The sequence below is a fragment of the Taudactylus pleione genome, unplaced genomic scaffold (assembly GCF_031769625.1).
Source record: "Taudactylus pleione unplaced genomic scaffold, aTauple2 ptg000398l, whole genome shotgun sequence".
Lineage (NCBI taxonomy): Eukaryota > Metazoa > Chordata > Amphibia > Anura > Myobatrachidae > Taudactylus > Taudactylus pleione.
In genome coordinates this window covers 25,107-50,533 of record NW_028284800.1, presented here as the reverse complement: position 1 = coordinate 50,533, position 25,427 = coordinate 25,107, and the positions used below count along the sequence as shown (strand labels likewise).

General features: G+C 49.4%; 1 protein-coding gene and 1 pseudogene across 1 annotated transcript; one reads left to right on the top strand and one right to left on the bottom strand.

The window, feature by feature from the left end:
* Window positions 1-4,133: 4,133 nt before the first annotated feature.
* On the bottom strand, window positions 4,134-4,908 carry LOC148506654 (RNA-binding protein 7 pseudogene; annotated as a pseudogene).
* Window positions 4,909-24,106: 19,198 nt separating this feature from the next.
* Window positions 24,107-25,165, top strand: LOC148506653 (uncharacterized). The gene has a single exon (XM_088446449.1). The coding sequence runs from the start codon at window positions 24,107-24,109 to the stop codon at window positions 25,163-25,165; it is 1,059 nt and encodes a 352-aa protein (XP_088302575.1).
* The last annotated feature ends 262 nt before the right edge of the window (window positions 25,166-25,427 follow it).

The window sequence follows — 25,427 nt, the reverse complement described above, 5'->3', positions numbered from 1 at the left end:
CGCTCGTTGTGTCCGATCAAAGGGGGCGTGCTGTCAATGTTGATTCACAGCACGCCCCCTTTGGTGGGCGTGCCGGGGGCGTGCCTCCCTGACGGGGGCGTTCCCACGGGAACGCCTCCCGTCAGAAGCCGGCCCACTGACATCACTAGTGATGTCAGTGGGAGTGATTTTGGCTCTGATAGAGCCAAAATCACTCCGAAGCTTGCGGTTGAAAACCTCAACCGCAGGCTCCGGCTCGTAATTTCGATGGTCGCGATGGTCTCGACCATCGCGGCCATCACAAAGCACGCTCGTATAGCCTGTGGGTGGTGACCCACAGCTATACGAGCGTCCAGGAGGACGCTCCATGAAAATGGAGCCCGGCCCTCATTCAGAGCGTGCGCTCTGCTCAGAGCGTACGGCTCTGAATGAGGGCCAAGGTTCCCGGCTGCACTAAACACTCTTTCGGAGTACACACTGGAGGGGGGGCAACTCAGGTAAAATAGAGCCAGTTTGTACAGGGGCCTCCAAATTGCCTCTTTTTTCTGCCAGTACATGTACGGACTGTCTGACATGCCTACTTGGATGCTGTCACCGATGTAATCCTTTAACAGACAGACGCACGCTTGTCGCTGCTGCTTTGAGGATGCAGGTGCGGCTACAGCCCACACATTTCACAAAGACAGGATAAAAAGGAAGAATTTTTTTATTGTTTGTGGAGCGCACTTTGAGGGTTACTCCACCCTTTAAGAGACATACGCACGCTTGTCGCTGCTGCTTTAAGGATGCAGGTGTGGCTACAGCCCACACATTTCACAAAGACAGAAAAAAAAGAATATTTTTATTGTTTGTGGAGCACACTTTGAGGGTGTCACCACCCTTTAACAGACAGACGCACGCTTGTCACTGCTGCTTTGAGGACAGTATCATATGCAGTGACAGTAGACTTGTCAGAAATTGTTGGCACGTCCTTCAGTCCGGACCAGATGTCCAAACCGGCCCTTGACTTATGACACAGGCGCACGCTTGGCGCTGCTACTGTGTTGATGCACGTGCGGCTACATCGCACACAAGTCACAAACACATAAAAAAATAGTTTTTTATTTTTTGGAGCACTTTGAGGGTTACACCACCCTTTAACAGACAGACGCACGCTTGTCGCTGCTGCTTTGAGGATGCAGGTGGAATCTAGACGGGATTTGGAACCGGGGACACACTACCTCCATCAATTGTCTAAATCCCACTGCACTAATGGCAGATACCGGACGCACATCTAACACCAACATAGCAGTCAAAGCCTCAGTTATACGTTTTGCTTCAGGATGACTGCTGTCGTACTTCATCCTCATCGCTAGGGATTGTTGGAGGGTCAATTGTTTAGTAAAAGTAGTGGTGTTCCTACTTCCTCTCTGGGATGATGAACAACTCCCAGCAGCAGCACCAACAGCACTAGAAAAAAGTGGTTCTTGATCTTTCCCTATTTTATTTTTATCGGAGAAAGTTTGGTCCTCCATTTATGTTATATTGATATATACGTGCGGCTAAGGCGCACACAAACACAGAAAATATTTTTTTATTTTTGCTGGAGAGTAGTGCACTTTGTGGGTTACACCACCCTTTAAGAAATGAGCCAGCCAGCTCTTTACTTATGGGACACAGGCGCACGCTTGGCGCTGCTCCTTTGTTGATGCACGTGCAGCCACAGTGCACACAATTCACAAACACAGAAAATATTTTTTTATTTTGTTTGGAGTGTACTTTGGGGGTTACAGCACCCTTTAACGGTCAAGCCAGCCGGCCCTTTTCACCCCTCTAGGACTACAGCCTTTATGGGACACTGCACAACACAGTCCAGCCAGCCCCTACAGACTTTGGAGTGGACACAGCCCCTATGGACAACTGACTGCACAACACAGCCTAGCCAGCCCCTATGATATCAGCACAACACAGTCCAGCCAGCCCCTATGGACAACAGCTGCACAACACAGCCCAGCCAGCCCCTATGGACAACAGCAGCACAACACAGCCCAGTCAGCCCCTATGGACTGAGTGGTCACAGCCCCTATGGACAACAGCAGCACAACACAGCCCAGCCAGCCATAGCTCCCACCCTACCTCTTCACTGTCCACAGCCGGAGTGAGAAATTGCGCCGACACGGGGACCTTTTATAGAATCCAAAACCCGCGAGATCCGGAAGGCGGGTTGATGACGTTTTGCCTCGATTTCAGATCCGAGTCAGGCGGGAAAAGTCGAGCCTGACTCGAATACGACTCGGATAGGGGGGGGTTCGGATTTCAGAAATCCGAACCCGCTCATCCCTAATATACATATATATATAAAAGAACATAAGAATAGGTTGACAGAGGAATGCAAGAGAATAGAACTTTTTTCATGAGAAAAGGATGTCCAGCACCTCTGGGCTACATGCACAAACAAAATAAGGGTAAAGGTATTTGTACCCCTTGCATTGCAGCATGGATTTCCCAGGTGCAAAGTACCAACTTTTTTCTGCTGCACTATACCCCCTGCTGTGCCGACCCAGCATCTAGAAAGTCGGCAATTATGACAGAAAATCTATTTTTTTAATGACCTCCCACTATTTGCATCTTTTATGGAAACTGGTCTTTACTCTAAATAACTATATTTCCAAATTGATGAAAACAAATTGCCAGACAGATATACTGTCAGAAATGAATGAGCACATTAATATGAATGGGAAAAGCTGTGCCCATGTAGCCGTACAGGCTATTTACAGAGTAATATGGCTTTTGGACATCATTCTGTAGTTGTTAAGTAAATTCTATATGATCTATATCTTTGTTTTCCTGGCACCAGAGAGCCCAGAGTCAATTGTTTATATCTTAAAATTAGGGATGAGCGGGTTCGGATTTCCGAAGTCCGAACCCCCCCGATCCGAGTCCAGATTCGAGCCAGCTTCGGGGTTTCCCGCCGACTCGGATCTGAAAACGAGGTAAAACGTCATAATCCCGCTGTCGGATTCTCGCAGGTTTTGGATTCTATAAAAGGTCCCGTGATCACCGCCATTTTCATTCTTGCTGTGGAGTGTGCACAGGGAGGGAGCTGGGATTTGTTAGCCACACCTGTCACTGTCATCGGCGTAGCTGCGCAGGGGTGCTGTGCTGCTGTCTGTCAAGGGCTGCTGCCTGAAAAAAAAATATATATATATATTTTATTTGTGTGCGTGTTAGTCACACCTGTCATGATATTTTGCCTATGTAAAGCCAGTTTGTGCAGGGACAGATTAATTGCCAGCTTGTTTTGTGGTGGCCCAAACGAACCAAAACATTGATACAATGATACACCCAAATAAGTACACAATGACAGCACTGTAAAGGAATGACAGCTTCAGGGACTATGGGGTCCATGTACCGTGTACCAAGGCCCGGAGAGAGACCAATTGGACAGAGACAATTCCCAACCAATCAAGCTCCCAACGGTCACTCCACAGGGTGTTTTTGAAAAATGACAATTAGGAACCGACTGGCCGGTACTTTATCTCAGACCACCCCCTCTCTCCCGCCGAGGCCCAGCACACAAATATTCAGCCGTCTGAGGTCAACATTTCACTGACTGCTGTACTTTGATTAGTGATTTGGGCAGATATTTGGATTAGATCGCTCATATTGTGTAAGCACTAAGGTGGATCAAATACCTATGTGCAATACAGGTAGTGCATGTGTGGGTGGAACCTACATTCAGCACATCCATTCACTAGGAACTGGTGAGGCCTTTTCAGTTCACATATAGCATGCCTTTACTGCGTGTAGTTGTAGATTTAATTTAATATAACTTTTTTCATTTGCTTGAGAATAGGACATGTGCTGTTCTTCTAAAACAGGGTATATTTTTCTATTTACATTAAGTTTTCTATGAAAAAGTATTTTATTGTATTGAATAATTAAAAAAAAAAAAAAAACTTGTTTAAAACCCCCACAATGTGAGCCATAAAAAAATAAATGTTAGAATATAACCATCTGCCCATAATACTAGAATAATATTTTGCAGCTTTATTCTCTGGTCCTTTAGAGGACACCTAACAGCTCAAGGAAAGGATTTTTTTGCGTAGAGGTAAAAGAAGAGAGACTTCTGGCCAAACAGAGATCCAGTAAAAAGTAGACATGACCGTGACAGATTAGTGGTGAGATGAATGCCACCTAGGCTCTTTTCTCTGGTCTGGACTCCAGCTATCAGTGCCATGATAGTGCTCCTCCTGACCTCCTCTGTAGTATGCGTCTCTGCTACTGTGGTAACTCCCCTTTTGATAAGGTTGAGAGCTATGGCTTCTACTGGATTGGTGGCTGGAAGAGGAATCATATCTGTGTGGGGGAGAATGATCGGATCTGTGACTGTACCGACTTTGGTGAGGCGGAAAAACCAATGGCGAGCAACTGGGTTGGGCCATCATTGCTGTGCTGGATCTATGAGGGGTTTCCGACCTATAGAAGTTATTCAAGAGTTCTTGTCTTTGAAGATTGTCTGGAGAACAGTAAGATCTCTGATAGTTTGGAACAGGAGGTGAAAGTTCAGAGTGTTTTTCGTGAACTCCCCATTGCCATCATGTGGTCATGTGTTGATGGACAGTTTCCGGTAAAACTGCCATTTCCTAGTGGTGAGTAGGCTGTGCTATTTGCTTCTGCGGAGCCATGGCTGCTTCCTGATCTGAATTGAATTTTCAGCGGCCTCCCAAAGAGTTTGATTCCATTTAACAAACTAATTCCATTGGGAACAGACTCCTCATGCTTGAAATTGACAAAAGCAAATTGTTTCGACTTTCCATCCTTGTCCTTTGGAATTTTAACGTCAATTGCAGGACCAGCCTGCAGAAACAGCTCAAACAGGATCTCCTCGGTGGCCCTGAGATCTAAGTTCCCCACGAACAGCGTCCTATCAGCCTCGGCGGCACTCATCTCTCTCCTGACTCCCGTCCTGTGTGCCCAGCAGCAGCAGTCGATGGGTGACGCAATAAGTCACCGCGCAGTGCCTTTTGGGGCCTAGTTTTTCAAATTGCCATCCTGTCTGCCACTGCAGTGCCATTCCTAGATGGGCCATGTGTTTGTGCCGCCCACTTGTGTCGCTTAGCATAGTCATCCAGCTACCTTGGTGCAACTTTTTGGCCTAAAAACAATATTGTGAGGTGTTCAGAATAGACTGGAAATGAGTGGAAATGAATGTTATTGAGGTTAATAATAGCATAGGAACAAAAAGAAAATTATTTTAGCTGTGGTTATACTTTTTTCCAAAAAAATACAGATCCAAAACACAAAACCCGGAAGGGTGGTTTTGGCAAAACCAATCCAGATCCAAAACACAAAGAAAGATCCAGATCCAAAACCAAAACACGAAAAGTGACCGGTGCACACTTCTACTTAAAATTAGGGGTGTGCACTGGCCACTTTTCGTGTTTTGTGTTTTGGTTTTGGATCTGGATCTTTCTTCGTGTTTTGGATCTGGATTGGTTTTGCCAAAACCACCCTTCCGTGTTTTGGGTTCTGGGTTTTGTGTTTTGGATCTGTATTTTTTTGAAAAAAAGCATAAAAACAGCTAAAATCACAGAATGTGTTGGTTTTTCTGCTCCTATGCTATTATTAACATCAATAACCTTAATTTCCACTCATTTCCAGTCTATTCTGAACACCTCACACCTCACAATAGTGTTTTTATGTCCAAAAGGTTGCACCGAGGTAGCTGGATGACTATGCTAAGCGACACGAGTGGGCGGCACAAACACGTGACCCATCTAGGCGTGATACTGCAGTGGCAGACAGGATGGCAGTTTGAAAAACTAGGCCCCAAACTGTACATAATGCAAAGAAAAAAAAGAGGTGCAAGATGGAATTGTCCTTGGGCCCTCCCACCCACCCTTATGTTGTATAAACAGGACATGCACACTTTAACAAACCAATCATTTCAGTGCCAGGGTCTGCCACACAACTGTGGCTGAAATGATTGGTTCGTTTGGGCCCCCACAAAACAAGCTGGCAATTAATCTGTCCCTGCACAAACTGGCTCTACGGAGGCAAGATGTCATCCTCATCCTCCTCATCCACCGATTCCTCACCCTCTTCAGTGTGTACATCCTCATCCTCACAAAGTATTAACTCGTCCCCACTTGAATCCACCACCACAGGTCCCTCTGTACGTTCTGGAGGCTGGTCTCCCTGGAAGAGCTGATAATTCATTTTGATGAACATCATCTTCTCCACATTCTGTGGAAGCAACCTCCTACGCCTTTCGCTGACAAGGTTCCCGGCTGCACTAAACACTCTTTCGGAGTACACACTGGAGGGGGGGCAACTCAGGTAAAATAGAGCCAGTTTGTACAGGGGCCTCCAAATTGCCTCTTTTTCCTGCCAGTACAGGTATGGACTGTCTGACATGCCTACTTGGATGCTGTCACCGATATAATCCTCCACCATTCTGTCAATGGTGACAGTATCATATGCAGTGACAGTAGACATGTCAGAAATTGTTGCCAGGTCCTTCAGTCCAGACCAGATGTCCAAACTTGGTCCTGCCTGCCCTGCATCACTGCCAGCGGGTTGCTTAGGATACCTAAGTTTTTTCCTGGCAGCCCCAGTTGCGGGAGAAAATGAAGAAGGAGCTGTTGACGTGTCACGTTCCGCTTCAGCTGACAGTATGTTCACCAGCAGGTCTTTGCACCTCTGCAGGCTTGTGTCGGCCGGAAAGAGAGACACCACATAGGCTTTAAACCTAGGATCGAGCACTGTGGCCAAAATGTAGTGGTCTGATTTCAACAGATTGACCACCCTGGAATCCTGGCAAAGCTAATGAAGGGCTTCATCCACAAGTCCCACATGCTGAGCGGAATCGCTCCGTCTTAGCTCCTCCTTCACTTTCTCCAGCTGCTTCTGCAAAAGCCTGATGAGGGGAATGACCTGACTCAAGCTGGCAGTGTCTGAACTGACTTCACGTGTGGCAAGTTCGAAGGGCTGGAGAACCTTGCACAACACGGAAATCATTCTCCACTGCGCTTGAGTCAGGTGCATACCCCCTCCTTTGCCTATGTCATAGGTGGATGTATAGGCTTGTATGGCCTTTTCCTGCTCCTCCATCCTCTGAAGCATATAGAGGGTTGAGTTCCACCGCGTCACAGCCTCTTGCTTCAGGTGATGGCGGGGCAGGTTCAAGAGTGTTTGCTGGCGCTCCAGTCTTCGGCACGCAGTCGCTGAATGGCGAAAGTGGCCAGAAATTTTTCGGGCCACCCAAAGCGTCTCCTGCACGCCCCTGTCGCTTTTCAGAAAATTCTGCACCACCAAGTTCATTGTGTGAGCAAAACATGGGACGTGCTGGAATTTGCCCAGATGTAATGCCCGCACAATATTGGTGGCGTTGTCAGATATCACAAATCCCCAGGAGAGTCTAAGTGGGGTAAGCCACTGGGCGATGATTTCCCTCAGTTTCTCTAAGAGGTTGTCGGCGGTGTGCCTCTTACTGAAACTGGTGATACACAGCATAGCCTGCCTTGGAACGAGCTGGCGTTTCTGAGATGCTGCTACTGGTGATGCTGCTGCTGTTGCTGCGTAAGGTGATACATCTACCCAGTGGGCTGTCACAGTCATATAGTCCTTAGTCTGCCCTGTTCCACTTGTCCACATGTCCGTGGTTAAGTGGACATTGTGTACAGCGGCATTTTTCAGGACACTGAGGACACTTTTTCTGACGTTTCTGTACAGTCTCGGTATCGCCTGCCTAGTGAAGTGGAATCTAGACGGGATTTGGAACCGGGGACACACTACCTCCATCAATTGTCTAAATCCCACTGCACTAATGGCGGATACCGGACGCACATCTAACACCAACATAGCAGTCAAGGCCTCAGTTATACGTTTTGCTTCAGGATGACTGCTGTCGTACTTCATCCTCCTCGCTAAGGACTGTTGGAGGGTCAATTGTTTAGTAAAAGTAGTGGTGTTCCTACTTCCTCTCTGGGATGATGAACGACTCCCAGCAGCAGCAACAGCAGCAGCGGCAGCAGTAGGCGTAGCAATGCAGGATCCTCCGGAGGAATCCCGGATAGGAGAGTCAGTCATGCCAGTGACATGGCCTGCAGGACTACTTCTGATCCTGACTAAGGAGGCAATTGACGAGGAGGGAGTTGACGGTGTGGTTTGCAGGCGCTTGGATACAACAGGACAACGGGATTTAGGTGTCCCTGGACTGCTTACGGTCTTAGCCAAAGTTTCTGAACTTGACAGTAACTTTTTATGAATGCGCTGCAGGTGCCGTATAAGGGAGGATGTTCCTAGGTGGTTGACGTCCCTACCCCTACTTATTTCACCTTTACATATGGTACATATGGCAAGACAGTTGTTGTCCGGATTTGGATAGAAATATTGCCAGACCAAAGAGGTGGAATGTTTGGTCTTCTGCCCAGGCATGACCGTGATGGGCTTTTACATCCCACGGACAACAACTGTCTCCCCCGGAGCCTGATTTAAACAAACCACATCACCATCAGAATCCTCCTCGCCAACTTCCTCCTCAGCGCCAGCTACACCAGTATCCTCATCCTGTTGTACTTCAACAGTGACATCTTCAATTGGCATATCAGCAAGTGGACTGTGGGTGCTCCTTTCAGCACTTGCAGGGGGCGTGCAAATGGTGGAAAGAGTCACCTCTTCCCGTCTAGTGCTGGGAAGGTCAGGCATCGCAACCACCACCACACTTGGACTCTCCTTGGGGATTTGTGATATCTTCTTAGAAAGCACAGTTCTTCGCTGTGCTTTTGCCAGCTTAACTCTTTTGATTTTTTTAGTGGGAGGAGGGCTTCCATCGTCATGTGAAGCTGAACCACTAGTCATGAACATACTAGGGATCGACCTTAGCCGTTCCTTGCCACTCCGTGTCGTAAATGGCATATTGGCAAGTTTATGTTTCTCTTCAGCTGATTTAAATGTTTTTTTCAAGGTCATTTTCCTGAACTTTGTCATTTGGGATTGTATGTGCCCTCTATTATGACATTGGGCATCGGCCTTGGCAGACGACGTTGATGGCATGTTATCGTCTATGTCATGACTAGTGGCAGCAGCTTCAGCACTAGGAGGAAGTGGTTCTTGATCTTTCTCTATTTTATTTTTATCGGAGAAAGTTTGGTCCTCCATTTATGTTATATCGATTTGATATATACGATATAAACACAGAAAATATTTTTTTATTTTTGCTGGAGAGTAGTGCACTTTGTGGGTTACACCAGCCTTTAAGAAATGAGCCAGCCGGCTCTTTACTTATGGGACACAGGCGCAAGCTTGGCGCTGCTCCTTTGTTGATGCACGTGCGGCTACTGCGCACACAATTCACAAACACAGAAAATAATTTTTTTTTTGGTTTGGACTGGAGTGTACTTTGGGGGTTACAGCACCCTTTAACGGTCAAGCCAGCCGGCCCTTTACTTATGACACAGGAGCACGCTTGGCACTACTTTGTTGATGCACGTGCGGCTACTGCGCACACAATTCACAAACACAGAAAATAATTTTTTTTTTGGTTTGGACTGGAGTGTACTTTGGGGGTTACAGCACCCTTTAACGGTCAAGCCAGCCGGCCCTTTACTTATGACACAGGCGCACGCTTGGCACTACTTTGTTGATGCACGTGCGGCTACTGCGCACACAATTCACATTCACAGAAAATAATTTTTTTTTTGGTTTGGACTGGAGTGTACTTTGGGGGTTACAGCACCCTTTAACGGTCAAGCCAGCCGGCCCTTTACTTATGACACAGGCGCACGCTTGGCACTACTTTGTTGATGCACGTGCGGCTACTGCGCACACAATTCACAAACACAGAAAATTATTTTTTTTTTGGTTTGGACTGGAGTGTACTTTGGGGGTTACAGCACCCTTTAACGGTCAAGCCAGCCGACCCTTTACTTATGACACAGGCGCACGCTTGGCACTACTTTGTTGATGCACGTGCGGCTACTGCGCACACAATTCACAAACACAGAAAATAATTTTTTTTTTGGTTTGGACTGGAGTGTACTTTGGGGGTTACAGCACCCTTTAACGGTCAAGCCAGCTGGCCCTTTACTTATGACACAGGCGCACGCTTGGCACTACTTTGTTGATGCACGTGCGGCTACTGCGCACACAATTCACAAACACAGAAAATAATTTTTTTTTTGGTTTGGACTGGAGTGTACTTTGGGGGTTACAGCACCCTTTAACGGTCAAGCCAGCCGGCCCTTTACTTATGACACAGGCGCACGCTTGGCACTACTTTGTTGATGCACGTGCGGCTACTGCGCACACAATTCACAAACACAGAAAATTATTTTTTTTTTGGTTTGGACTGGAGTGTACTTTGGGGGTTACAGCACCCTTTAATGGTCAAGCCAGCCGACCCTTTACTTATGACACAGGCGCACGCTTGGCACTACTTTGTTGATGCACGTGCGGCTACTGCGCACACAATTCACAAACACAGAAAATATTTTTTTTTTTGGTTTGGACTGGAGTGTACTTTGGGGGTTACAGCACCCTTTAACGGTCAAGCCAGCTGGCCCTTTACTTATGACACAGGCGCACGCTTGGCACTACTTTGTTGATGCACGTGCGGCTACTGCGCACACAATTCACAAACACAGAAAATAATTTTTTTTTTTGTTTGGACTGGAGTGTACTTTGGGGGTTACAGCACCCTTTAACGGTCAAGCCAGCCGGCCCTTTACTTATGACACAGGCACACGCTTGGCACTACTTTGTTGATGCACGTGCGGCTACTGCGCACACAATTCACAAACACAGAAAATTATTATTTTTTTGGTTTGGACTGGAGTGTACTTTGGGGGTTACAGCACCCTTTAACGGTCAAGCCAGCCGGCCCTTTACTTATGACACAGGCGCACGCTTGGCACTACTTTGTTGATGCACGTGCAGCTACTGCGCACACAATTCACAAACACAGAAAATAATTTTTTTTTTTGTTTGGACTGGAGTGTACTTTGGGGGTTACAGCACCCTTTAACGGTCAAGCCAGCCGGCCCTTTACTTATGACACAGGCGCACGCTTGGCACTACTTTGTTGATGCACGTGCGGCTACTGCGCACACAATTCACAAACACAGAAAATAATTTTTTTTTTGGTTTGGACTGGAGTGTACTGTGGGGGTTACAGCACCCTTTAACGGTCAAGCCAGCCGGCCCTTTACTTATGACACAGGCGCACGCTTGGCACTACTTTGTTGATGCACGTGCGGCTACTGCGCACACAATTCACAAACACAGAAAATAAATTTTTTTTTGGTTTGGACTGGAGTGTACTTTGGGGGTTACAGCACCCTTTAACGGTCAAGCCAGCCGGCCCTTTACTTATGACACAGGCGCACGCTTGGCACTACTTTGTTGATGCACGTGCGGCTACTGCGCACACAATTCACAAACACAGAAAATTATTTTTTTTTTGGTTTGGACTGGAGTGTACTTTGGGGGTTACAGCACCCTTTAACGGTCAAGCCAGCTGGCCCTTTACTTATGACACAGGCGCACGCTTATCACTACTTTGTTGATGCACGTGCGGCTACTGCGCACACAATTCACAAACACAGAAAATAATTATTTTTTTGGTTTGGACTGGAGTGTACTTTGGGGGTTACAGCACCCTTTAACGGTCAAGCCAGCCGGCCCTTTACTTATGACACAGGCGCACGCTTGGCACTACTTTGTTGATGCACGTGCGGCTACTGCGCACACAATTCACAAACACAAAAAAAATATTATTTTTTTAGCACTTGGGGGGAGCACCCCTGATGGACAGAGCACCCCCTGGACAACACTACAGCACCCCTTTAGGACTGGGACACTGCACAGGACTTTGGAGTGGACACAGCCCCTATGGACAACTGACTGCACAACACAGTCCAGCCAGCCCCTATGGACTTTGAAGTAGTGGACACAGCCCCTATTAACAACAGCAGCACAGCACAACACAGCCAGCCCCTATGGACTTTGAAGTAGTGGACAACAGCAGCACTACACTACACTACACAGCCCAGCCAGCCCTAACTCCCACCCTCCCTCTTCACTGTCCACAGCTGAGTGAGAAAATGGCGCCGACGCGGGTACCTTATATAGGATCCAAAACCCGCGAGACTCGGAAGGCGGGAAGATGACGTTTTGCCTCGAATTCAGAATCCGAGTCAGGCGGGAAAAGTCGAGCCTGACTCGGATCGGACTCGGATCGGGGGGGCTCGGGGGGGTTCGGATTTCAGAAATCCGAACCCGCTCACCCCTACTTAAAATTAGAGATGTGTGCCGACCCTTGTGTTTTGGTTTTGGATCTGGATCTCCCCTGGTTTTGGATCTGAATCTGGTTTTGGATTTTTTCCCTTGGTGTTTTGTTTTCGTGTTTTGGTTTTGGATCTGGATTTTTTTCTTAAAAAACCATAAAAACAGCTAAAATCCCATAAAACGGGCCTGTTTTTGTTCCTACAGTATAATTAACCTCAATAACATTTATTTCCAGTAATTTCCAATCAATTTTGACCACCTCACAATATTATTTGCTTCATCTAGTTAAGGCCAAAAGGTTGCATCCAGCTAGCTGGCTGACTACGCTAAGTGACACAGTGGGTGGCACTAACATGTGGCAGTTCAGCTTCTTATTTCCAACACGGATACAGTGTGTTATACAGTGTGGGTTGGATACACCAATAGTGCACTTACTGTGACAGCAGTGTCGGCAGAGCGGGGTTGCTGACGGTGTCCTCAGTACATGGAATGGCAGTGCTGCGGTGCTGGCAGTGTCCTCAGTGAAGGGTACCGGTGTTGTCGGGCAGTGCGGGGGTGCCAGCGGTTTCTTTAGTGCAGATTTGCTGGCTGTGTCGGCAGTGCGGGGGTGCCAGCGATGTCTTTAGTGCAGGTTTGCTGGCTGTGTCGGCAGTGCAGGGGTGCCAGTGGTGTCTTTTGTGCAGGTTTGCTGGCTGTGTCGGCAGTGCGGGGGTGCCAGCGGTGTATTTAGTGCAGGTTTGCTGGCTGTGTTGGCAGTGCAGGGGTTGCTGTCGGTGTCCTCAGTACATGGAATGGCAGTGCGGCGGTGCCAGCGGTGTCTTTAGTGCAGGTTTACTGGCTGTGTCGGCAGAGCGGGGGTGCCAGTGGTGTCCTCAGTGCAGGTTTGCTGACTGTGTCGGCAGAGTGGGGGTACCACTCAGTGCATGTGTGCTGACAGTGTCGGTGGTGCAGGGGTTCTGGTAGTGTCCTCAGTGTGGGAGTGTTAGCAGTGTCGGCAGTGTGGGGGTCGCTGACGGTGTCCTTAGTACGTGGGGCAGCAGTGCAGGAGTGTCCGCAGCTGTGGTGTCGGCAGTGGGGGATGCTACCAGTGGGGGTGCCGGCGGTGTCGGCAGTGGGGGATGGCGGGCACCATCTTTTTCTCTCCTCTAGTGCATTTTCAATGGGCTTAACACTGATTGGCTGAGAGCCATGACAGACGGCTCTCTCAGCCAATCAGCGTTTAGCCCGCTCAAAACAAAACCTTGCGACCCGACAGCGGGGTCGCGAGGTTTTGCCTCGGGTGAGGGATCACCCCAGATCCCCGAAATTCAGGTGGGTTCAGATCTCTGATATCCCTACCCGCTCATCTCTACTTATTTCCAATTATTTTAACTGACTACCATTGCACTTGTTATTGTGTTGTTTATTCCTGCTATATCTACCATACACAAATTGTAATATAGAATATGATTGGTTTCTATGGGAAACATCTCCACTTCTAAAAACTCTCACTTTAGTAAATATACCCCATATTGACTTGAGCCCTTCACATAATAATGTGGAAATAAGTGCCACTAGAGGGAGTCTGCAGCTCAGACAATATCAATGTGTGGTTATAAGAGTACAGTATATTGAGCCCTATATATTGGAAGTGGAAATAATGGCTACTAGAGGGAGTCTGCGGCACAAATTATGCCAATCTGTGGAAATAAAGAATAGTCATATTGCAATGAAAAGAAAGTTGCCCTTTCAACCTCAGAGATAAATTTTATAATAATACTATTATAATAACACTATTATAAAGCTATACCCGACCGTAGGTGCGTTAGAGGCAGGGCCACCTAGAGAGGGGGTAGGAGCGGGAATTAATTACCCATGCCCGGGCTTGTTGTGTGGTAGGCTGTAGTGGGCAGGGCTGTAACTAGGGGTGTGCAACCAATGCGGCCGCACAAAGTACAGGGCTCTGTGAGCGGCACCTCCACCCCACGGCCCCTGCTTCTGGCTCAGAACCCTTGTTATAGTACTGGCAGTGCTGTCAGGGTGGCGCTGCCTGCTGAGCAGCGGTCTCCTTTGCCTGTGCGGGGGTCACATTGATCGCCCCCCCCCTCGGATTTGCCCCTGGCTAAGGGGTACACAGTGCCCCTCTGTTCAGCACAACACCTCCAAAATGTACCCAGGCCCAGCCAAGCTTTCTACAGCCCTGAGTACGGTGTTTTAGAGAGTATTATAATAAAAATAAAGACGAATATTTGGATTGTGGTCAATGGATTAAGGGCCTGATTCAGAGCTGAACGCTCTGACCAGAGCGCTCGCTCTGAATCAGGGCCCTCCTCCATGAAAATGGAGCGGCCTCCTGGCCGCTCGCATAGCTGTGGGTGACCACCCACAGCATATGCGAGCGGCCAAAAAGATGGTCGCGATGGTCTTGACCATCGCGACCATTGGACTTGTGACGGAGACCCTGCGGTAGGGTCTCCCTGCCACAAGCCTTGGAGTGATTTTGGCTCTATCAGAGCCAAAATCACTCCCACTGACATCACTAGTGATATCAGTGGGGCCGGCTTCAGACAGTAGGCGTTCCCATGGGAACGCCTCCGTCTGGCAGGCCCGCCCCCGGCACGCCCACCAAAGTGGGCGTGCTGTCAATCAACATCAACAGCACGGCCCCTTTGGTGCGAGACCCGGAGCGATGGAAATCCCATCACCCCCCGGGTCTTGCGCATGCGCACGACGGAGCTCCCTCCGTCGTGCACATGCGCAGTGGGGAACATCAACCCGCTTGTGAGCGTACTGCCGCTCGCGAGCGGGTCTGAATGACCAACTAAGTTTTAAATTCACTTTCTGTTTCTTTACGCAGTCTTTATTTTAATTTTAGTATGTTACTTTAGGGAGCGAACCAAAGACATGACAGGGTAATAGGGGAGGCGTGGCCAAATCCTGGGGGGCATGGCAACAGCAGTTCGGATAAAAACTATACACAGCAGCAGGGGCGTATTTATAATGGGTACAGGGTGTGCGGGGCACACTGGCCCTTGGGTCCAGGGGGGGCCGCACCGCACACCATGAACCAATATATACTAAGTCTCCGGAGTCCCACGTCGGTACCGATGTCTGCGCTGTAAAAAACGGCTATAAAATGGCTGGCGCGTCCATTTTCCCGTCGTTTGCGCATGCGCAGTACAGGGAAAATGGGCGCAGCTGCCATTTTCCCGGTGACCTGCGCATGCGCTATAGACTCTCGGCACACTCTAGTGCCCAGAGTCTATATGTGCGCTGCCGGCCGCCGGACGGAGAGGAGGGGGCCTGTGACGGAGACTGCACACGGCCCCCTCCTCTATAGAAACGCCCCTGCACAGCAGCATTGTGCACCGAGGAGGCCTGGGCCCCTTAGATAAGCCTGGATCCGGGTAATAAGTACACGCCCCCCCGTGTCTTAGCACCCCTGGTCAGAAGCACCATCTACAATACCCCATGCTGCCAGATGCCCCATCGTCCACCTCTCACTACAGTCAGAGACTCCAACTGCCACCTTCCCCTGCTGTCAGATACCCTATCTGACTCATTCCCCCATCTAGCTACATTCAGATGCCCCATCTTCCACACTCCCCATCTCGATGCAGTCATATACCCCATCTGCTACATTCCCCCCTCTCTCTGCAGTCATATACCCCATCTGCTACACTCCCCATCTCACTGCAGTCATATACCCCATCTGCTATACTCCCCCCTCTCACTGCAGTCATATACCCCATCTGCTACACTCCCCCCTCTCTGTAGTCATATACCCCATCTGCTAAATTCCCACCTCTCACTGCAGTCATTTACCCCATCTGCTCCACTACCCCCTCTCTCTGCAGTCATATACCCCATCTGCTACACTCCCCCTCTCACTGCAGTCATATACCCCATCTGCTACACTCCCCCTATCACTGCAGTCATATACCCCATCTGCTACACTCCCCCCTCTCACTGCAGTCATATACCCCATCTGCTACATTCCCCCCTCTCACTGCAGTCATATACCCCATCTGCTACACTCCCCCCTCTCTGCAGTCATATACCCCATCTGCTACACTCCCCCTTCTCTCTGCAGTCATATACCCCATCTGCTACACTCCCCTCTCTCTGCAGTCATATACCCCATCTGCTACACTCCCCTCTCTCTCTGCAGTCATATACCCCATCTACTACACTCCCCCCTCTCTCTGCAGTCATATACCCCATCTTCTACACTCCCCCTCTCTCTGCAGTCATATACCCCATCTGCAACACTTCCACCCCTCTCTCTGCAGTCATATACCCCATCTGCTACACTCCCCCCTCTCTCTGCAGTCATATACCCCATCTGCTACACTCCCCCCTCTCTGCAGTCATTTACCCCATCTACTACATTCCACCTCTCACTGCAGTCATTTGCCCCATCTGCTACACTCCCCCCTCTCTCTGCAGTCATATACCCCATCTGCTACACTCCCCCCTCTCTCTGCAGTCATATACCCCATCTGCTACACTCCCCCTCTCTCTGCAGTCATATACCCCATCTGCTACACTCCCCCCTCTCTGCAGTCATTTACCCCATCTGCTACATTCCACCTCTCACTGCAGTCATTTCCCCCATCTGCTACACTCCCCCCTCTCTCTGCAGTCTTATACCCCATCTTCTACACTCCCCCCTCTCTGCAGTCATATACCCCATCTGCTACACTGCCCCCTCTCTGCAGTCATATACCCCATCTGCTACACTCCCCCCTCTCTCTGCAGTCATATACCCCATCTGCTACACTGCCACCCCTCTCACTGCAGTCATATACCCCATCTGCTACACTCCCACCCCTCTGACTGCAGTCATATACCCCATCTGCTACACTCCCACCCTTCTGACTGCAGTCATATACCCCATCTGCTACACTCCCCCCTCTCTCTGCAGTCTTATACCCCATCTTCTACACTCCCCCCTCTCACTGCAGTCATTTGCCCCATCTGCTACACTCCCCCTTCTCTCTGCAGTCATATACCCCATCTGCTACACTCCCCTCTCTCTGCAGTCATATACCCCATCTGCTACACTCCCCCCTCTCACTGCAGTCATATACCCCATCTGCTACATTCCCCCCTCTCACTGCAGTCATATACCCCATCTGCTACACTCCCCCCTCTCTGCAGTCATATACCCCATCTGCTACACTCCCCCTTCTCTCTGCAGTCATATACCCCATCTGCTACACTCCCCTCTCTCTGCAGTCATATACCCCATCTGCTACACTCCCCTCTCTCTCTGCAGTCATATACCCCATCTGCTACACTCCCCCCTCTCTCTGCAGTCATATACCCCATCGTCTACACTCCCCCTCTCTCTGCAGTCATATACCCCATCTGCAACACTTCCATCCCTCTCTCTGCAGTCATATACCCCATCTGCTACACTCCCCCCTCTATCTGCAGTCATATACCCCATCTGCTACACTCCCCCCTCTCTGCAGTCATTTACCCCATCTACTACATTCCACCTCTCACTGCAGTCATTTGCCCCATCTGCTACACTCCCCCCTCTCTCTGCAGTCATATACCCCATCTGCCACACTCCCCCCTCTCTCTGCAGTCATATACCCCATCTGCTACACTCCCCCCTCTCTCTGCAGTCATATACCCCATCTGCTACACTCCCCCCTCTCTGCAGTCATTTACCCCATCTGCTACATTCCACATCTCACTGCAGTCATTTGCCCGATCTGCTACACTCCCCCCTCTCTCTGCAGTCTTATACCACATCTTCTACACTCCCCCCTCTCTCTGCAGTCATATACCCCATCTGCTACACTCCCCCCTCTCTATGCAGTCATATATCCCATCTGCTACACTCCCCCTCTCTCTGCAGTCACATACCCCATCTTGCTACATTCAGATGCCCCATCTTCCACTCTACCCATCTCGATGCAGTCATATACCCCATCTGCTACACTCTCCCCTCTCACTGCAGTCATATACCCCATCTGCTACACTCTCCTTCTCTCTGCAGTCATATACCCCATCTGCTACACTCCCCCTCTCTCTGCAGTCATATACCCCATCTGCTACACTCCCCTCTCTCTCTGCAGTCATATACCCCATCTGCTACACTCCCCCCTATCTCTGCAGTCATATACCCCATCTTCTACACTCCCCCTCTCTCTGCAGTCATATACCCCATCTGCAACACTCCCACCCCTCTCTCTGCAGTCATATATCCCATCTGCTACACTCCCCCCTCTCTCTGCAGTCATTTACCCCATCTGCTACATTCCACCTCTCACTGCAGTCATTTGCCCCATCTGCTACACTCCCCCCTCTCTCTGCAGTCATATACCCCATCTGCCACACTCCCCCCTCTCTCTGCAGTCATATACCCCATCTGCTACACTCCCCCCTCTCTGCAGTCATTTACCCCATCTGCTACATTCCACCTCTCACTGCAGTCATTTGCCCTATCTGCTACACTCCCCCCTTTCTCTGCAGTCATATACCCCATCTGCTACACTGCCACCCCTCTCACTGCAGTCATATACCCCATCTGCTACACTCCCATCCCTCTGACTGCAGTCATATACCCCATCTGCTACACTCCCCCCTCTCTGCAGTCATATACCCCATCTGCTACACTCCCCCCTCTCTCTGCAGTCATATACCCCATCTGCTACACTGCCACCCCTCTCACTGCAGTCATATACCCCATCTGCTACACTTCCACCCCTCTCACTGCAGTCATATACCCCATCTGCTACACTCCCACCCCTCTAACTGCAGTCATATACCCCATCTGCTACACTTCCCCCTCTCTCTGCAGTCATATACCCCATCTTCTACACTCCGCCCTCTCACTGCAGTCATTTGCCCCATCTGCTACACTCCCCCCTCTCTCTGCAGTCTTAGACCCCATCTTCTACACTCCCCCCTCTCTCTGCAGTCATATACCCCATCTGCTACACTCCCCCCTCTCTGCAGTCATATACCCCATCTGCTACACTCCCCCCTCTCTGCAGTCATATACCCCATCTTCTACACTGCCACCCCTCTCACTGCAGTCATATACCCCATCTGCTACACTCCCCCCTCTCTATGCAGTCATATATCCCATCTGCTACACTCCCCCTCTCTCTGCAGTCATATACCCCATCTTGCTACATTCAGATGCCCCATCTTCCACTCTACCCATTTCGATGCAGCCATATACCCCATCTGCTACACTTCCCCCTCTAACTGCAGTCATATACCCCATCTGCTACACTCCCCCCTCTCTCTGCAGTATTATACCCCATCTTCTACACTCCCCCCTCTCACTGCAGTCATTTGCCCCATCTGCTACACTCCCCCCTCTCTCTGCAGTCTTATACCCCATCTTCTACACTCCCCCCTCTCTGCAGTCATATACCCCATCTGCTACACTCCCCCCTCTCTGCAGTCATATACCCCATCTTCTACACTGCCACCCCTCTCACTGCAGTCATATACCCCATCTGCTACACTCCCCCCTCTCTATGTAGTCATATATCCCATCTGCTACACTCCCCCTCTCTCTGCAGTCATATACCCCATCTTGCTACATTCAGATGCCCCATCTTCCACTCTCCCCATCTCGATGCAGCCATATACCCCATCTGCTACACTCCCCCCTCTCTCTTCAGTCATATACCCCATCTGCTACACTCCCCCCTCTCTCTCCATTCATATACCCCATCTGCTACACTCCCCCCTCTCTCTGCAGTCATATACCCCATCTGCTACTCTCCCCCCTCTCACTGCAGTCATATACCCCATCTGCTGCACTCCCCCCTCTCTCTGCAGTCATATACCCCATCTTCTACACTCCCCTCTCACTGCAGTCATATACCCCATCTGCTACACTCCCACCCCTCTCACTGCAGTCATATACCCCATCTGCTACACTCCCCCTCTCTCTGCAGTCATATACCCCATCTGCTACATTCCCACCTCTCACTGCTGTCATTTACCCCATCTGCTACACTCCCCCTCTCACTGCAGTCATATACCCCATCTGCTACACTCCCCTTCTCACTGCAGTCATATACCCCATCTGCTACACTACCCTCTCTCTCACTGCAGTCATTTACCTTATCTGCTACACTCCCACCCCTCTCACTGCAGTCATATACCCCATCTGCTACACTCCCCCCTCTCACTGCAGTAATTTACCGCATCTGCTACACTCCCCCCTCTCACTGCAGTCATATACCCCATCTGCTACACTCCCCCCTCTCACTGCAGTCTTATACCCCATCTTCTACACTCCCCCCTCTCTCTGCAGTCATATACCCCATCTGCTACACTCACCCCTCTCTGCAGTCATATACCCCATCTGCTACACTCCCCCCTCTCTCTGCAGTCATATACCCCATCTGCTACACTGCCACCCCTCTCACTGCAGTCATATACCCCATCTGCTACACTCCCACCCCTCTGACTGCGGTCATATACCCCATCTGCTACACTCCCCCCTCTCTCTGCAGTCTTATACCCCATCTTCTACACTCCCCCCTCTCAATGCAGTCATTTGCCCCATCTGCTACACTTCCCCCTCTCTCTGCAGTCTTATACCCCATCTTCTACACTCCCCCCTCTCTCTGCAGTCATATACCCCATCTGCTGCACTCCCCCCTCTCTGCAGTCATATACCCCATCTTCTACACTGCCACCCCTCTCACTGCAGTCATATACCCCATCTGCTACACTCCCCCCTCTCTATGCAGTCATATATCCCATCTGCTACACTCCCCCTCTCTCTGCAGTCATATACCCCATCTTGCTACATTCAGATGCCCCATCTTCCACTCTACCCATCTCGATGCAGTCATATACCCCATCTGCTACACTCCCCCCTCTCACTGCAGTCATATACCCCATCTGCTACACTCACCCTTCTCTCTGCAGTCATATACCCCATCTGCTACACTCCCCCTCTCTCTGCAGTCATATACCCCATCTGCTACACTCCCCTCTCTCTCTGCAGTCATATACCCCATCTGCTACACTCCCCCCTATCTCTGCAGTCATATACCCCATCTTCTACACTCCCCCTCTCTCTGCAGTCATATACCCCATCTGCAACACTCCCACCCCTCTCTCTGCAGTCATATACCCCATCTGCTACACTCCCCCCTCTCTCTGCAGTCATTTACCCCATCTGCTACATTCCACCTCTCACTGCACTCATTTGCCCCATCTGCTACACTCTCCCCTCTCTCTGCAGTCATATACCCCATCTGCTACACTCCCCCCTCTCTGCAGTCATTTACCCCATCTGCTACATTCCACCTCTCACTGCAGTCATTTGCCCCATCTGCTACACTCCCCCCTTTCTCTGCAGTCATATACCCCATCTGCTACACTGCCACCCCTCTCACTGCAGTCATATACCCCATCTGCTACACTCCCATCCCTCTGACTGCAGTCATATACCCCATCTGCTACACTCCCACCCCTCTGACTGCAGTCATATACCCCATCTGCTACACTCCCCCTCTCTGCAGTATTATACCCCATCTTCTACACTCCCCCCTCTCACTGCAGTCATTTGCCCCATCTGCTACACTCCCCCCTCTCTCTGCAGTCTTATACCCCATCTTCTACACTCCCCCCTCTCTGCAGTCATATACCCCATCTGCTACACTCCCCCCTCTCTGCAGTCATATACCCCATCTTCTACACTGCCACCCCTCTCACTGCAGTCATATTCCCCATCTGCTACACTCCCCCCTCTCTATGTAGTCATATATCCCATCTGCTACACTCCCCCTCTCTCTGCAGTCATATACCCCATCTTGCTACATTCAGATGCCCCATCTTCCACTCTCCCCATCTCGATGCAGTCATATACCCCATCTGCTACACTCCCCCCTCTCTCTGCAGTCATATACCCCATCTGCTACACTCCCCCCTCTCTCTTCAGTCATATACCCCATCTGCTACACTCCCCCCTCTCTCTCCATTCATATGTGGCGTCCCCAAAAATAGGGGAACCCACCAGTGGAGCATAAGAATGCTGATTAGAAGGGGTGGTCTAGTTAATTTTTAAACCCTGCTTGTATGTAAATGTTTAAAATGTGTAAGGAAAATAGGTTGGAGGACTGTCCCCTGAAATGAGGGGAGGACTTGGTTCTGTCCAGTGGAAGGCCTATTAGGCTGTGGGGGAACACGAGGACGGGACACTACCAAGGGCAAGAATAGGGAGGAGAGTGCCCTGTTGCAGGAAAGGGGAGAGACAGCACGCGAGTAATGGCCCGTTGAGAGGAGCACGAGGAAGAAGAGACTGCTATAAAAAGGGACATACACGCGACAAGTGCGCAGTTGTTCCGGAGTACGGGGGAAAGCTGGCTGTTACATGGCTGAGCGGTTCTTACCTGTTCGACCGGGAGGTGTCCACCGGTTGTCGGAAGTCAGGGAGCAGCATTAGCCACATCTCGGAAGGGTCCCAAGCCGGGAAAGAAGGTAGCCGGAAGTGAAGGGGCGTCTCGCCGGGCGAAGGCGGGTCGGAAGGTGGAGACGTGGAGGCTGACAGTCGCGTCAGGCAGAGGCAGGTCCGGAGGCGGGGATTTGGAGGCCGACACCCACGGAGGTGGAGCAAGACCCTGGGTGCGAAATATAAAAGAGAGAGCTGGGGTTTGACGGAGCGGGGTAAGAGACTATTGGCCATATGCACACCCCAGCCTTCCCACACGCACTCACTATTAACCCCTATTCTAAGCCCGTTACTTGCAGCCTTTGGTCCCTTTGATTAGGGTCTTACATTTTTTATAAATTCTCATGCAGAGCAAAGTAAGAATGGAATATAAAGGCACCCTACGGCTGCTATTGATTAATTGTTAGCAGCCACCTTATCCTTAGGACCCCTCCATAGACTAGCACAGCTAAAGAACTCTGTACCAAAGGAAAAAAGACTGTGTTACAGTATTATGTCTCCATATAAGTAAACCTTCGTGGCAAGTTACAGTAGAGGCTCTTTTAAGGATAAGGAGGTCTAGGGAGAGCGGAGCTAGCTCATAGACTGTTACAGCCAACGGAGCAGAGTAACAAAGTAACAGTCCCCTTTGACGTTATAGCAACTCCCCCTCATTGCAGTTTACCTGCACAAAACAGATAGAGACTTTGTATCAATGCCTAGCAGTCAGCCAGGATTTAAAATAAATGAGGAATCATTCGCAGCTAGGAACAATTTAGCTTCACATTGATTGCAAGCGGAACTTATTCTGTCAAGCAGGCTAAGGACAAAGGTACAACCATTATCCCGGGCAACGCGGTGTACACGCAGGTGGACTTGTCACGTTATTAGGTGATTGATGTGTAGCTTCTGGCCAGAAAGCGTTAGGAGAGTTAATGCACATTTTAAAGTAATTGAAGTTGTTTGCCATTTCTGTTATGGTGTGATTATAGTGGATAAGATTAATTGTGTTTTATTGTGCTGCAAACAATAATTTTTGAACCAACAGGGACGACAGTTGCTGATCGTGGCCAGGAGGCCAAGTTCCTGTACAATAAAATCCAATTGACTGGTTGTTTGGTGAATAGACAAAATAAATGTTATTGTTATTGTACATGCTGTTGTGAGTAGATCTGTGGTTAGCTCTAAGAAAGAACACTAGTGGAAAATACTACATTACCTGTTGTGGAAATAAAAGATTGTAAACTTCTTTTCTGAAATCGTTGCATACTTACCTCCTCACCTCTCTGTACTAACAAAAAAGAATCTAGAAACCCCCGTCCTACGTATACCCGGAATTTAGAAGTAGGTCACATTTGGCGTCACTAAGTACAGGATCCAGAGTCCAAAGTGAGGAGTGTAGGTGAGAAGTCATTAGAAAAGTGTACAATGTCACAGGAACAAAGAGCAATGGGGGACTCGGCTGGAGCAAGTGGAAGTGGTATTCCGCAAATCAACCCCATAACCCTTCCTTATTACTTCGGTGCTCCCTGGCTGCCTACTTTTAGTGGAGATAGATATGGAGGCGAGGGAAGTAACTTAACGGAATTCCGAAATAAAATAAGATCGATGTTTAGACTATACCCGTTAAATGAACGTCAACAAGTGGAAATCCTTATTGGCCAGTTAAAAGGGGCGGCTCTACGAGAAGTGACATCATGGCCAGCAGAGGAAAGACGTGATGTTGACCAAATCTTTCAGCGACTGGCCGCTACATTTGAAACCAGGACAGTATCAGAACTCAAGACGTTGTTCTATGGCCGTAAACAAATTCCAGGGGAGACACTAAGAGATTACGCTCTAAGTCTACAAGAGGCACTTCGGGATATCCGGACTATTGGAAACGAAGAAGTGGGAGATACGGATGAAGTACTCATAGCCCAATTCATTGAGGGCTCTAATGGAGAAGGCATCAAGTCCCAACTGAAATTGTTAAGAATGCAGATGCCGGAACATTCTTTTCTGGATTTCAAAGAAATGGCTATAAAAATAGTAGGTTCCCAAAGAGGACCCGAGTTAAGTTTTCCAGAGATGCCAGACTTCCAGGAGGGTCATAGTGGGACCAAGACAAGACACATGGGAGAAGAAAATTCTTTGACTAGAAAGGACCTTGTGAAACAAAGCACTCAGTTACCCTCTAATGATCCTCTTGAAACTGTAGAGAAGCAGCTGAAGGAATTAATGTTGGGAATGGCTGAAATTCGTCACGAAATGCGGACTTTGAAGAAAAACAAATCTACCAATTATCAAACCACACGGTGGAGGAATGATAGAGAACGGAATACGGAGGATTGGTGGGCCCCTCCTAGAAGAACGGGACGACGGGCGACTGACCAATTTGATACCCAGGGGCGTCCTATTTGTCGACAATGCCAGAGACCAGGTCATATCGAAAGGAACTGTCCTCAAGGGGAGAGTTTAAACTCCCAGGCCCCGGGGAGAGAGAACGAACCTCGGGGGGAACAATAGTCACAGATCCTAAAATGGGGGAATGGTGGCCCCGTTATGTGGGAAAGTGTCCCATGCTCACCATTGATATTAATGGAATCAAAACCCCTGCAATGATTGACACTGGGTCGCAGATTACCACGATTCAATTCACTCTCTTTCAACAACATTGGGCCGCGGACCAAGTCATGCTACCCCCACCATCCTGGTTACAATTAATAGCCAGCAATGGGCTAGGCATCGATTGTCTTGGATACTGGGAAGCAGATATTAATATTGGCAA